The following is a 14,902-nucleotide window of genomic DNA, read 5'->3' as shown; positions in this document are numbered from 1 at the left end:
TCTGTTTTACCAGATGGGAGTGTCCATATTTGGTGTCAGAGGTGAGTGACATAGGGCAGTAGAGGAAAGGCTGGACCTCTGGATCTTTAATCATTCCCCACATGACTCAGCCACCTCCAAAGTAAGATTGAAAGGATTAACCCTTCTTGAGCCAGTAGCTAAAGAATTTGTGTTTTTAGTTTGTCTAGGAGGCTCTCTGTCCAGTCTTGGCTTTTTGTCTGGCATTTACTATGCTGTGTGAACTTCTTGTTTTCTCAAGTAATGTGCTTATGTGTTCTGTCATTATGTGGACTATATTTTAATCTCTTTTATCCTCAGAAATTGGCATAGTCCTGGACGCATAACAGAGATTCAGAAGGAGTTGGTTGGACTAACCAATCTGTCCAATTAGTGCAGTCAGTGTTAATTAAATCACTTTTAAATGTTGTCTTCATAAATGTGCAAAAATCTTAAATTTATAATCAGTTCGTGAGTATGGCATCAAATAAATTCTAGGCCTAGAGAAATACGTTTATGTAATTCCTCAGCAAACAATATTTGTCTTGTATATTAATAGCCTTTGACACATGACTCTATTTCACTCTGAGAAAAATAAAGCACATCTAAAATTTGCTAATACTTTTTTTTTTTTTTTGCCTGAAGATAACCATATGCTGAGGCATATCTGGTCCAGATGTTTCACAGCATAAACTCCTGAAGGATCCAAAAATTTATATCTGTGATTCCATTCCATGTGGCTGTAGAGATGAATTTAGCCTCTTAGGCTGTCCTGTTATAGGTAAATATTAGGCAGTGGTAAATATTAGGTAAATATCTATGGTAAATATTAGGCAATAGTCACTTCTTATTCTTAGTAGATAATTCTACAGGTGCTTTATTTGTACTACCCTGAAAATGGATGGAAACAATCTAGGAAGGCATACATCTTAAAATCTGAAATGTTAGCTCTGGAAAGAACTCACCAGAGTATCAACATCAATCTTACTTTATGCCATCATCCTGAGGCCCAGAGAGAAGTGAGGTGCCCTGGCAAAGTTCACAGTGCTACTTAGTGGTTCACAGGGAGAAGAATCCAGCTGCCTTGGTGTCCATACTACTCCCATTCTGTATGATCATGTCTCCATGGCTTCTGCTTAGTATCCTTCTCTGTTGCCCTACCCCCTCAATGACCTGGAGATAACAGATGGCAGGATTTGTGTAAAGAGGGGATACCAGGGAGGGTGAACGGTGGCTGAGAATTTGCTGTCCAGTGTATGGACAAACTGGCAACAGAAGATGACCTTCTGAGTCCAAAAATAAGTTTTGGCTTCGGACGAATGCTTGAGGAGTCTCTTGTGTCATTCAAGGATGCTGAAAATTCTCACAGTAATTCCAGAATGTTGGGGTTTAGGTAAGTATGCTCTTAGAAGGTATATATATAATGTGTTACTTTTGTTGACTTATTTTTTGTCTGTTTGCTTCTTGCCCGTCTTTACTGTTGTGAGGGTTTAGTGTGTTTTCAGATTGGATTTTCCCCCAACTGGTTTGGGGCCAGGTTGACAGCTCTAAGCAGCAGCAGTTCTCTATTTTCTGGCTTCCGGTCCAGAGAGCTTAGTTCAAGGTATTGGCTCTGATCTTCCAAGTCTCTAGTGGCTTAGATTCCCTCATTCAGTGGCTGGCCAGTAAGATAGCATTCAGTTCACTCATTGCTGCTTCCGTATATTTTGTGGTAGAGATCACTGCCACGTTGAATGTTGCAGGATTGCCTCTATCAGAGACTAAGATGACCGAGATTCCAAGGCAGTTGGATTCTTTACTCTATGGAGAGAGTGTTTGTGAGAAAGAAGAAGCCCTTAATAATATTTGAAAATATGAAGCAACAGGCCTCGCTCAGAACAGATTGTAGATGGTATCATGAAACAGAAGATCCCTGTATTCACAGTTGCTGTTTAAGGAATTAAATCACACCATTTGGATGGGACTATAATAAAAAGATTATTAGAGGATTGCAGTTTGGTTAAGTACCAGCAAGGAAATTTTAGTCAAAATATTTAAAATATAATGAAAGGGAGAGAAATGGAGATAGGCACACACATGCATATGCTTTCACAGGTAGTAGTCAAACTAATAAGGTCATGAGGAAGGAGAACAGAACAAAGATGGTGTTGATAGCTCTAACTGACCACGGAACAGCTATGAGAATATATAAGTGGGTGTTGATCTGAGCGTGAGTCGGCAACAGCCTTCCTTTAGCATACCATCTATAGCGGGAGCTACAAAGGAAATGATGGCTACATTAGAATGTATAAATGTTAAAAATTTCTTCTAACAAAACAGACGAATGGAAAATCGTAAAAATACTAGCAACTCCTACAAGTATGAATTAATACCCTTGGTATAAAAGAGTGGTTATGAATTTATAAGAAAAATAAAATGCTAATACAAGAAGCAGCAGTTTACTAGAAGAATTACAAATGGCCACAGGAAAAATGGAGCTTTATAAGTTACCAAATCAGCGCATGATGTTTCTTTTTCTGTGATCGACTTGGCCAAAAGTTAATTTAAATTAATGATATGACTAGTTTTGTCAATGATTTAGTAATAGGGACTATTTTTTTATCTGTTGCTGAGGGGCATGTAAAATGGTACATTTCTGGATAGCAGTTTGGAAGTACCTATCAAAAGCCTGACAAAATACTCATGACTTATGAGCCAATTATCCTTCATCTTAAGTTGTATCTTAAGGAAATAATCAAAGATGTGCACAAAAATGTATGATCACATATATTCAGAATAGCATTATTTATAACAATAAAAATGGAAGCAGGCTGATTAACTTGCAGTAAATAACACATAAAATTCCATTTAATCAGAAGATTCAATAACTTTATGATGTCATAATCTGATTAAGCTATGGGTAAAGCATGATTCCTAAAACACCTGCTGGAATTTCCAATAATCAATGTTTTTTTGAGTAATGGTATTAAAGGTAAATTTTATTTCTTTATACTTGTATGACTTTTTAAAATTTTCTATATTGAAAAGTTCTTTCACAGTCAGAAAAAAAAAACCAGTAAATGTTTTCCCCAGCTTTCTCAGGTACAGAAAATTTTACAAATTTTACTGTACAGTTTGATAAATTGCAGCAATTGCATACAGTTGAGTAACTGCCATTGCTTTCAAGATAGAAAACATTTCCATCACCCTTAAAAGTTCCTCATGTTCCTCTGCAGTCAGTTCCATCCCCCCAAATAATTCCTGACAACCACCGCTCTGCTTTCTGTCACTGCCGTTCTGTCTTCTCTAGAACTTCAGTATGATTTTAAGACTGATCCATGCTGCTGTATATACTGTATTTTGTTCTAAAAAATATATTCTGCAAGAATATTCATTGTGTGGCTCATTCCAAAAAATAACCCTGGGATAAAGAGGCAAGCCATGGGCATAATGAGAAGAACAATATTACTGAGTCTGGTAGACCTTAGATAAGTCATTATATTTTCTGATTCTTAGTTTGCTCATCTGTGAAGTGAGATTAATAGTAACACCTTCCTTACCAATGCTTCAGCACCGTTATGGGTAACAAATCAGAATACATTTGTTAAACTACGTTGTGAGGCGTGAGCATTAGTTCCTGGTGTTGTTCATTATGAGTCTAATTAAGATTGTGGATGTGTAAGTCGGTCTTCCAAGCCTTGAAAAGGAGATTTGTCTTTGCAATTTCTGACATTAGGGTTAAGCCCTTAATGAATTGCCATCATGGAGATTGTTGAGAAATGGGCCAGATGTTTGAGAACACAAAGTTACCACAAAGGGTAATTAATAGAATTCTCTAGCATGAGTTATATTCAGATCCAAGTTCTGATATCCAGACTTTTTTTTGCCTCTTTTACTTTCTTTTCCAAATCCCTCTGTGTTGAGAGCATCGTCTCTACTAGTAGGTTAGAATCTCAGAACATCTTCCTTTTGTGAATCTTTAGTTATCTAATAAGCAATTCTTAGACTTTTCAAGGCAATGGAGTTAAAATTTGGTGGAACAAAAAGGCACTGAAAACCCAGTAAGTGTTCAAACCAGTTTGCAGATAAGCACTAGACACTAAGAAGTAGCTTTAAATGACTTGAAAGAAAGGATACAACGAACAGTCTGGGTCATTCATGCCTCATTTATTTATTCATTATTCATTCAACCAACCGAATTTTGGTTGAGTTTCCGTCATTTCTAGATGTTCTGTAGACCTGAGATACAGTTGATAATTGCCTTAATAGAAATTACATTCACGTAGGAGATGAAGACCAAAAATAAATAAACCAACCAATTAAATAGCTGCAAATTCTGATAAGTAAAAAGAATTTAAACAAGAGCTACAACAGAGATGCCCGAACTCCATAGGGAGAATTGGATGATTTTATTTGCAAGAGTGACTTGATAGGTTTTAATTCTGGATGTTTTCATAAAACAGAACTGATCATTCTTGCCTCTATTGCCAGCAGTTTATTTGCAAAGAGTTTAATTAAAATGCAAGGAAAAATACATTAAAGCTTTACTTACCTACTCTTTCCTAAAACAATAATTTATCAAGATTTTCCCTTTGGGATAATGTGAGGTACTATAGAATCCTGTAGTCTTCCCTCTATTAGTCTGTCTACTTTCTTATTGGGGAAGGCTCCCTGCCTGGGGTTCCCAATGCAGTGAGCCAGATACCCTATGCCAGCGCATGTATCCTTTAGGCTCCTGTGGGTGGTTTTGGCTGGATTTAAAATAGTAGCAGTCAGAATCTGATTTATTAGCCAATTGGGGGGCTATTTTAAATCAAATTCTTTGTCACCTTCATTTTCTAACATAGCAGCTCCAGGTCAGTAATAGAGTTTTGATAATATTTTTTTTCTCCCCAGATGTTTTGCATATTTCATGCAAGGGTCACGTAACCTTGAAGAATCATCCTGATTTTGTTTATATGGTTACACAGATACCTTTGGTATTTCCTTACCATGATAGTTATCAGGTTTTCTGGCCAAGTACATCTTCTGTGTTAATGCAACCTCCTATTGCCCTAATAAATATTTGAGAATATGGTCTTTCAGTCATGAAGAATGATCGTTGTGGTTTTATAAGATATCTAATTAAAGTATCTGAAACTAAGTTGCCTTAAAAATAGATGCTGTTTTTCATTGATATATTCTAAGGCGGTATGTATTACATCAAGAGTTTATATTTGAATTAAAACCATGGCTCTGAAACTTACTGTGTGAACTTGGGCAAGTATTTAAGCTTTCTGACTCGCTGTTTCCTCATCTAGAAAATGCAGGTGGGTGTAAAAGTAGGATAGTAGTGAGAATTAAATGAGTTTGTATGTATAAAGAATTTAACTCATACTTGCAAGAATCATGAGTGAGTCTTTCAGGAGCATTCATTTTTCTACTTAATAAATACCCTGTCCCAGACATTTGTGTTATATATTGGCATACTAAATGAGGAAGGATAAATCTTTGTCTCAGCGAGAGGCATGAGCTTCTGGCCCAGCCCAGGCTGCCCCTGCCAGATGGAAGTGGAGAGTAGGGGAGTGTGGAAACCCAGAGCCATGGGGAGACCCTTGGTACTTCTGTGCTCTGCAGGATTTTGATGTTAAGGTTAGATCCATTGGGTTGCTTTTCCTCTTTGTGGATTATATTAGTGATCAAATACTACCTTGCTTTTGGAAAGCCACAGGAAAGTTGTGTAAGTCTTTGTTGTTCTTCTTTTTTGATTTTAATTGGCAGCAGCACCTGGTTGTGGATAAGGGAGGAGATTTTAGAATCAGGTGCACACAGAGTACAAAATCATAGACTTGGATTCAAGTCCATTTACCAGCCATGTGACCTCATCTATTACCCATACTAGGAATATGAAGATCATAATGCTGCAAAAGTTGCCTGCAAACAAAATAGCTTTGTTGTAAGAACTAAGAGAGCTATGCCTTTAGAAGGCTTAGCACATTTCAGCACATGGTATATGCTCACAGTTACTAATCATCATCTTAACATTGTTCTAATTAGCCATTATGTTTCTTTTAAGATAAAGATTCATAAAGGTTATTGGAATTGCCCAGTGATGGAACATGGATTCAAGCCCAGTTCTTCCTGATTTCAAAATCCATGTTGTTTGCATTGATGTCATGCCTCCTCATGAGAGAAATGAAACAAAAACTGGACAAACCTCTCTGAAAAACTGAAGTCATGTAATTCCTGCCACTACTATCAGTCAAAAGAAAAATGAAAGGCTCACAGTTGTTAAAAATGATATTGGAATAAACATCAACAGTCATACATTTTATGGAAGGATGATCAAAATAGATGGCAAGTACGGTTTCCATTAGCTCTCTTCATTAATATTCTCTACCGTGCAGAGCTACTACTCTGAGGATTTTCCAAATCCCAGCATGTCTGTTTGCCAGGTGAGCAGACCTTATGGTTCAACCCAGGGCGAGCCATTTGTGTCAGAGGCCCAGATGCAGAAAGGGGTGTGTGGCTGGGGCAGGCTCTCGGTTCTCATGGGCGGGAGTCGGATGGTGTCTGAGAAAGGGGTGTGTGAGGGTTCAGCTTGAGCTTGTCTTGAGCATTCATTGACCCAAAGATCTGACTTCAACTGCTGCCCCATGAGTAATGAATGCTGAGCTTCTCTCCAATTCACACGATTTATTCAAATAGTAATTGGAGACTAAGGCTTAAAATCCCTTTCCCAAAAGGTACTCATTCATGAGTTCTTTACCAAGTTGGTCAGATTCTTGGTTTCATAATGGAAAATTAGCTAAAATATCTATATTCTGTATGTGTATATATATTTGTGTGCACATGAGTGTGTGTGTGTGAGAGAGAGTGCGAAGTCTAGGCTTACAGTAGAGAACATCTACACTAAGGAATAGCATTGCAGATATTAGAAGAAGGCATATATTAAGTGGTTTAGAAATGCATCTCTCAAATTCTCATATTTTTAACAAGCCTCTATGGACTCATTAAAATTTCAGAATCATACAAAAAATTATCCCCTTTGTAAATGGAAGTTTTAGATTTTCAGAGCTTGAATGAGGATGTGTTTTAGCTTTTGGCCTTTGAATATTTGTTATACGTTGTGCGTGTGTGTGCGCGTGCGTGTGTGCGCGTGCACGTGTGTAGGGTTTCTATTTTTGGTGAGACAAGCTGCTAATATGTCTTAGGGTTTTTCAAAGGGAAACATTTTTATATGAAAGTTTTGTACTCTGTTAATGGAATATATGATCCCCTCATCTGCAGAGAGGAGCGCCATAAGCAAAGCCCCGCGTGCTTCTCCTGTCGTGTTCTTTGCAGCTTATCTTCTTCCTGGAGGAAGCAAAGGAGGGCACGGAGATGTTGTGTTTTGCTTTGCTTTTCCTAGAGCAGTAGCTTGGGGTAAGACAGTACATAGGACTTTATATTTTTTTATTATTTTTTAAAAAAGATTTTATTTATTTATTAGAGAGAGAGACAGCCAGCGAGAGAGGGAACACAAGCAGGGGGAGTGGGAGAGGAAGAAGCAGGCTCCCAGTGGAGGAGCCCGATGTGGGGCCCAATGTGGGGCTTGATCCCAGGGATCCGGGATCACGCCCTGAGCTGAAGGCAGACGCTTAACGACTGAGCCACCCAGGCGCCCCTACAAGGACTTTATATTGGTAGTTTCACTTGCTAATACTTTTTGAACTTTCACCGTGTACCAGTTTCTCTTTAAGGGCTCTCTACATACTACCTAATTAACTTTGCAGTATTCCTCTGACATAGGGAGTATAATAATCCCCAGTTTGCAGATGAAGAAACTAAAGCACGGTGAGGTTAAGAAACTTCTCCAAGCTACATGTGCATGGCAAAGGGCGTACAAATCCAGGCCACTGGATGTATGGCTTGGGCTCTTAAGCGCTATGCCGGTGGTGTCAATGAAAGAAATAACGATCATCATCATAACCATAATTCCATTTAAAAAACATGTTTACTCTGTAAGTGTTGTGCTAATTGTTTCTTATCTAAACAAAGCCCTCCAAGGGGATACTATCGTAGCCGCCATTTTACCACATGAAAACCAAGGCTGAGTGGTTGAGTAACAGGCCCGGAGCCCGACAGCTAGTGAGACGGGGACTTGAGTTTGAGATGAGTCTGTCTGACATCAAAGTGGGCAGGGAGAGATACGGAGGAGGAAGCACAGACGGTTCAGTCTCTACCCATGTCTTGATACAAGCATGGGCTTCTCCTTAGCCAGGGCTTACCACAACATCCCTGACGAGTTGGGGTCCAAAAAAGTAAATGACATACAACATTTCAGGCGTCGGATAGCACGGAGGCCACTTTGCAACCGAGGTTCTGTTTGGCACACTCACTTCGGAGGTTGGGGGAAGAGTAAGTGTGTGTCTGTGCGTGTGTATCTGCTGTTACTTAAAGCTCTCAAAAGGACCTTTATGAGAAGTAATGAAGGCATTTAAGAGGATTAGATACCACGATATTGAAAGTACTTTTGTAACGTAATATAGACGATCATCCTAAGAGTGTTTCTCCATGACTGCACTCCATCATGTGAAGAAGGAGTACATGTCAGAGATGTCCAGTGTGGAGAGGAGGCTCGGGAGCTTGTCTGTCTGTCTGTACATTTGGAGAGCCATTCTCTGGAAGAGAGACTTGCCTTGGAAGTTACAGCGGGGACTTTCTGTCAGCTAGAGCTGTCCAACCACGGAGTGGGCTGCCTCAGAGCCTCCCCCGCGCCCCATCGCTGCAGGTATCCATGCAGAGGTGGGGACAGCAGGCAGGGAAGTGGGGAGAGGTCCCGGGACTGGGGGAAACAGAAAAGGAAACTATTCTGATTCTAAGATCTTGTCATTTTACACAAAATAAATGCCATTGGAGCTATGAATGCAAGTCATTTATTGTAATAGATTTGAATGTACTTTAGAATCTATTACCTATAAAAGATGCCAAAAGGAAAAATACCTTTGGTAGAAGAAATTATTTCATCGATTGGAAGAAGATATATTTGGAAGTAAGTTAAGGACTCTTGAGTGTCAATGAAATCTATAAAGAGATTTGCTATTTTGGAAAATATTGTAGAAGCATCTAGAAATTCCTAACAATATTATAGCTGTATTTGAGTGTAGTGAAAGGGAAGAAATGGGAAAAACATAGTTATTTTAATAAGGATGTTAAATTGCCAGAGTTCGCAACATGAATGATTTTCTGATAAAAATGGTGAACTATCACATGCAAGAAAGCTAATAACTGAGGCCAATCACAAAGCCAGCAGGAAGTTAATATCGAGGTTACAGAATATTGAGGCAAATGGAGTTACCTACAAAGGCTTGACCATTGGGCTTCTTCCTGCTGTTTCTCTTGGACACTTGCATGTCACTTTTCTACACTTATGTATGTGACATGCACTGCTAGAGCTTGGAAATAGCTGTTCAATTAACATCCAGATAATCTGTGAATTTCAGTGTTCTATTGTGAAAAATTACATTGGAGCTTTTTTTGAGTGTTGGGTATAGGAGGCTTTGGAACACTGAACTGCCTGGACACTGTGTTCTTTCCTTTCTGTTGTCTTAGATTTTCGTGGGTCAGCCCCTTTTGTATTTAAAGGGTGTAAAGGAAAACAGTGTGCAAAGTGGTACCTTGAGGGTGCCGTGTTTTTCCTTTTCTTTCTTTTCTCTCTCTTTTTTTTTTTCTTTAAGAGAAGGAACTTGGTTTTCAAAAGAAAGGGATGCAGAATGTCTATACTGTGGCTCATTGTCAGCCATGAGATAGCTCAACTCTTACCATGATTCTTAAATATAGCATCATTTACATAGGAAATAAAATGCAAAGATGATCACTGGGAAGTGGGCTTACGTAGCACGAAAGAGAGTTAGTTTGTGCGAAGGCAGACTTCAGACTGCAGAGGTTTGCTGTGTTGGGTTTGCTGTTTGTTAGGATCCTGAAAGCTAATGTGGTCACGTCAGATGTTTAAGCCTGCTAGAATTTCTTCTGTAGATTTGTAAACATCCATGTTCATAAAACTGGTAAACAAGCATTTTGGATTATTTCTGAGACACTAACATCCAGGGCCGGACTTGCTCCTCTCAGCTCTTCTCTCATTAGACTTCTCTCTCCAACCCAGGAGAAGATATCATTCCATGTGAAAATTTCATTTCTTGAAGGGGCGGGGTCCTGAAAACCCTGGCTTTGAGACATTTTGATAGCAGACAATTCTGGCACAGACGGCTCCAGTGGTGGAAGAAAACCCTCTCTCGCACTGCCTTCCCTTTGATCTATACCTCTCTTGCAGTGCAGCCTCCAGAGCAGTTCTCCAGAGGTTCTGTGCTTCTAATTGCCATTAGAGAGAGCTGAGAGTCTTCCTTCTTTGCCGTTCTGCAGGGCTCCTAACTATTCTCTTTGACTCAAGTTATTCACTAAAAATTAAAGGGGCTAGGAGGATCAAAGGCTATGTGCTTTCAGAATGAGACTGGCATTTTTCTGGGGGTCCTTAACAGTTTGGAACGGTGAGGGGTCGGGGGAGAGGCAACTGCATGTTTCAGCATTTTCTTGGGGCAGACTTTTTACAACTACAGGGGAGCCACCACGTGGCATTTAATAGCTCAGAGAGCCTGGAGCCTTGGAGCTTCACAAAAGGCAACATCTTGCAATTGGCCAAGTACCACCCTGCAGTATAGCGTGAGGAAATCCTGACTGACCTCATAGGCTCCCACCTTTCCCTTACCCCATTTATTAAACTCACAGTAACTCATAGGAAACTTTCAGGTTTAATCTGTCTTGCTCAGCTTCATGATCTGGTCCCAGCAGTGCACACCCTGGTGCATACTTAATGGAAATGATCAGCAGGCCTCTCCTTCCTTAGAAGCTTCCTTAGAAGGTCAGTCATGGTGGAAGGCACTTAGCCGGTGCCGGGCACTGTTGTGAGTGCTTGGCTGATAGTAGCTCATTCAGTCCTCACAATAACCTTAGGTGTGTGGTTTCATTTGTATCTCCGTTGACAGATGAAGACTCTAAGCACGGAGCAGGTGAAGAGATTGGCCAAGACCAGGGTCAGAATTAGAATTGGAACCATGCAGCCCGATTCTAGAATTCGTGTTGCTTATGACTGCATCAACGTCACACCAAAGAAATGCTCCGAAAGAAATGTGGAGCATTTCTTCTTCAAGGGCTTTTTAGCTCAGCTCTTATACAGTTGAATCACCAGAAAACCGAGGCACCGGCTTTATTGCTGGATCCCCTTAATTATGAAAGAAAGATGAAAGAGGACACTTGTCTTTGTAGTCTGATAGACTCGTTTCGATCTAAATTCTGGTTTTACTAGTTAGGTGTTTTAAGCCTGTCACTAAGTTCTCAAGTCCTCAGTTGCTGAATCTTTGAAGTGGGGATATGACCCTAGCATCTACGTGATAGGGCGCTGTGGACAGGAACTTTGGTAATACATTCAGAGTGCTGACCACAATGCGTTTAAGTTTAAGCTGTTAGTATTTTGAAGCTATCACTAACCTTTTGTGGAAATAGAATGGTGACAGAAAATGAACCAACTGTGTGGGGGAATCTATTAAAGTGATACTGTTGAGTGGAAGATACTCAGATGCTGGATTTTCTACAAGGCAAATCAATGGTCTACCACTGGATTCCACCAATAGAGGAGATTTTCTGCAAGTGCCCTTAGCTTCCTAACGCAGGACCGTCATGGGGGAAATAGCGTTGTAATGCAGTGTGTCAGGTATCTATTACACTCCAAGGAGGATTCAGTTGTCCCCAAATCTGAATTACAGCAGGGTCCCAGCGTGTCACATCTGCTGTCCCCTCTGCTGATTCTGCTTCAGAATGCATAAGCTGTGGAGCTAGGACTTACTAATCTCCTCGAGGTCATTAGAAATGGAAAATCAGTGTAGTCATGGGGAGGGACTTAGGAAAAATCAGGAAGATGGCAACGCTATGAGGATGTGGGGATTCTCCTGGGCAGCCAAGGGTCAACTGCACCCACCTAGGTCTGATGCCTGGTGGGGGGCGGGGGGCGGGAGTTCACACTCAGTTGTGACCTGAACTTCCTCTTCCCAACACTGAGAACTTCACCACTTTCAGTGAAATTATCCAATTTCTACCTTCAGATGGAAAGTTCTCCTTTATTCTCTCTTTCGCCACAGGAGCTGGAATCACACTAACTCAGCCACGCTCTCTCTCTCACTCTTAAAGCCATCCTTAGAAAATGGTGGGGGTGGGTCTCCCCACTTGAGGAAACTCGATCTTTTATGGGAAGCATCCTGTGTGGCACCTTGAGGGTTAAATTTTTGTTGCAGAGAAAGAGTATCAAGTAGCTTTCCAGGAAGATATAAGCCCCAGTTTAGAAACTGCCATTTCTAAAAGGTAAGCCCAACATACGTTAGTTTGCCCTGCTTTCTATGAAAGGACTAACTTGCCGCTGCCTGTGGCTGTGTGTTAGTTCGCTTCTCTCTGTCAGCCTGCCTGTCATCTATATAACGTATATATCAGGGCGAGGACCTTCCTCACAGTTCATAAAAAATCCCACAACACGACCGATCTCCCTTTTACTATAGATCCATTTTACAACAGCTCTCAATTTATCATGTCATATAAACCAAAAGGCAAGTGTTTATCTTATCATTTGGAGGCATCCCTTCTCCCTCTGTGTCCTAGCCCCTCCCCTTGTGCCAGTTTCCAGCCCCTCAAAGATGCTTTGTGCAAGAAAGTGCAAGTTCCTCGTCTGGCTTTATTGATTTTCCCTCTTGCTCTCCTCCTGGCTCCCCCCCAAAGCAAGCGAGCAGAGCAAATGGCCCGGGTTCTCCCCCAACGCCTGACTTGCGTTCACTGGGAGGAGAGCCGGAGAGGGAGCGTGCATTCGGAGCAGGCTGCTCTGACTGCGACCACAGGCTGGTTCGTGCAGGCTGTCCTTCTCCTTCAAAACCGTGCATCCCCTCCCCGAAGCAGCAGGCAGTGTGCCTCCATTCAGCCACATTTGGTATGCATGAGCACGGCTGCAGGGAGAGGGGAGGTGGCTTTCTTAAGAAGGTTCAGTGGCTCAGGCAACGCCACTTGACTAGTCTCCCAAGTTCCGGGAAGCCTCTGCCCTGATGGAATTTGCAGGTGTGGAGATGACCATGGGATGCCAAGGCCGTGGGGGAGAGTTTATTTTCTAGGTATTGCTCAGGTTTGCCGTTTTTGGTTTTCCCGGTGGAATTTGGAAGGGGTCATGAATCAAACTGATGCTCCTCGTCCCCTAAACTGGACCATCCGGAAGCTGTGCCACGCAGCCTTTCTCCCATCTGTCAGACTTCTTAAGGTACTGTAACTTGCTGCTTTGAATGGCTCTAATTGTGCTTTTCAGGTCTGAATACCCAACTTCGCACTTGGGCTAGGACACACCTTTCGGGGAGCACAAACGCTGATGGTGCTGGCTCCTTTTCCCAAGGCTGGAGAGAGGATCACAGCGATCCATCACCCCCCATGGTGTCAGGGTGGAGAGATGGTCTGAGCCACAATTGAGAATGAGATTATGGTGGCAGAGAATGGGCTGCCTGAGTGCTCCCCTCCCAAGCCCCCCGCCCAGAACATCCCTAAAATAGAATTAATTAACTTCTTTGGGAGGGTGGGAACTGTAGTGGGAGTGAAATCTCTTACTCCTGGATGTTTGGCTCTTCGGTTTTTTTTCCCCTCCCTGGGGAAGCCCTTCGACCCACTTTCCCTTTAAATGGAACCTGAGAGAACAAAGGATTCTCCTCACTATTTTAAAAGCCCTGTGTCCTTAGGTGGTCGCTCAGGTAAAGACAAAGAACGAATCTCATCAGATTTGTGACTTCTTTGGTGTCCTTGTTTTTAGAAAGCAATGATAATTTTAGTCTCCTAAGTGAAGCCAGTAGTGGGAAAGTGTTGTTAAATATATATTGAACGTATGCCTTGAGCTCCTGCTCTGAGTTACACAAAAGAATGGTACTACACCTGAGCTTAGAATTGTCACCTTGCGTTGGCAGCACTCCTCTTTCTAGAAGCAAATACGGTAAAGATACTAAAAAAGTCCGCACAACTCCATAATAATTCACATTCATCATCTGCCTTAGAGGGAAGAAAATACAAATAAAATTTAAAAGGTGCAGAAAACAAGTATTTTTCCCTAGAAAAGAGAATGTGCTAACACTTATTTGGGGAGAAAAGTACGTATTTCTGGATGTCCCATATCCATGTGAAGTTAAAAAGGCAAAGCAGAGTTCTTTATTCTCTTTTCCGTATTGATGATACTGTGATTTAATGACCACTGGATATTGAGCCTAATTGACAGTGGAGGATTAAAGAATTAGTCCTGAATAAATGACATTTGCAGCATTTCTTTCTTTCTTTCTTTTCTTTTCTTTCTTTCTTTCTTTCTTTCTTTCTTTCTTTCTTTCTTTCTTTCTTTCTTTCCTTCCTTCCTTCCTTCCTCTTCCTTCCTTCTTTCTCTTTTTCTTTCTCTTTTTCTTTTTTGGCTGTGTTTTGGTTGGGTCAAGTTTGATGTGGACAATTAGTTCTGTGCAGCTAAGTGGCTCCTCACAAGAGAGAATTACCCACCATCTGAGTTTTCCTTATCCTGTTCAACAAAAACCCCATGTTAACTTTGACAAAGGCTTCCCCCTGTCCTGCTCAAACCCCCATCATGTTGTTGTCATGGCGATGGTTTGCTTCCCTAGGAGAGTATTGAGGAGGAAAAGCCAATTTGGGAATACGGAGTGGGAGAGCAGTGTCCTTGGATGTAAGTGCTTTCACTGTCTTGGAACAACATGTGTGATAGGGCAGGAGAAAGAATGAGGCCAGGGAACGAAACAAATGAATGTAAAATTTCCTCCAGAATCACCATTGAATCAAGGGTCTGGGGCAAAGAATGTCTTGGCAAATCTACCGAGGACTGAGAAAATTGACTCTAGCAATTGGATGT

At 41.1% G+C, this 14,902-nt stretch overlaps 1 protein-coding gene across 16 annotated transcripts in view; it reads left to right on the top strand.

Moving 5' to 3' along the window:
• TRPM3 (transient receptor potential cation channel subfamily M member 3) overlaps window positions 1-14,902 on the top strand; it is a 774,831-nt gene that overhangs the window by 263,162 nt on the left and 496,767 nt on the right. For 6 of the 16 annotated variants that reach the window (XM_034646709.1, XM_034646705.1, XM_034646704.1 and 3 more), the window contains exon 1: window positions 12,800-13,279. The exons of 6 other annotated variants lie outside the window; for them this stretch is intronic. In XM_034646709.1, the coding sequence (XP_034502600.1) occupies window positions 13,103-13,279 (177 nt within the window). In that variant the 5' untranslated portion in view covers window positions 12,800-13,102. Of the gene's footprint in view, window positions 1-12,798; window positions 13,280-14,902 lie in introns of those variants that run through there. 4 more of the 16 variants (XM_034646710.1, XM_034646712.1, XM_034646708.1 and 1 more) reach the window with 2 other exon arrangements.

Source organism: Ailuropoda melanoleuca, chromosome 17 (assembly GCF_002007445.2).
Source record: "Ailuropoda melanoleuca isolate Jingjing chromosome 17, ASM200744v2, whole genome shotgun sequence".
NCBI lineage: Eukaryota > Metazoa > Chordata > Mammalia > Carnivora > Ursidae > Ailuropoda > Ailuropoda melanoleuca.
This window is presented reverse-complemented; position numbering and strand designations above follow the sequence as displayed.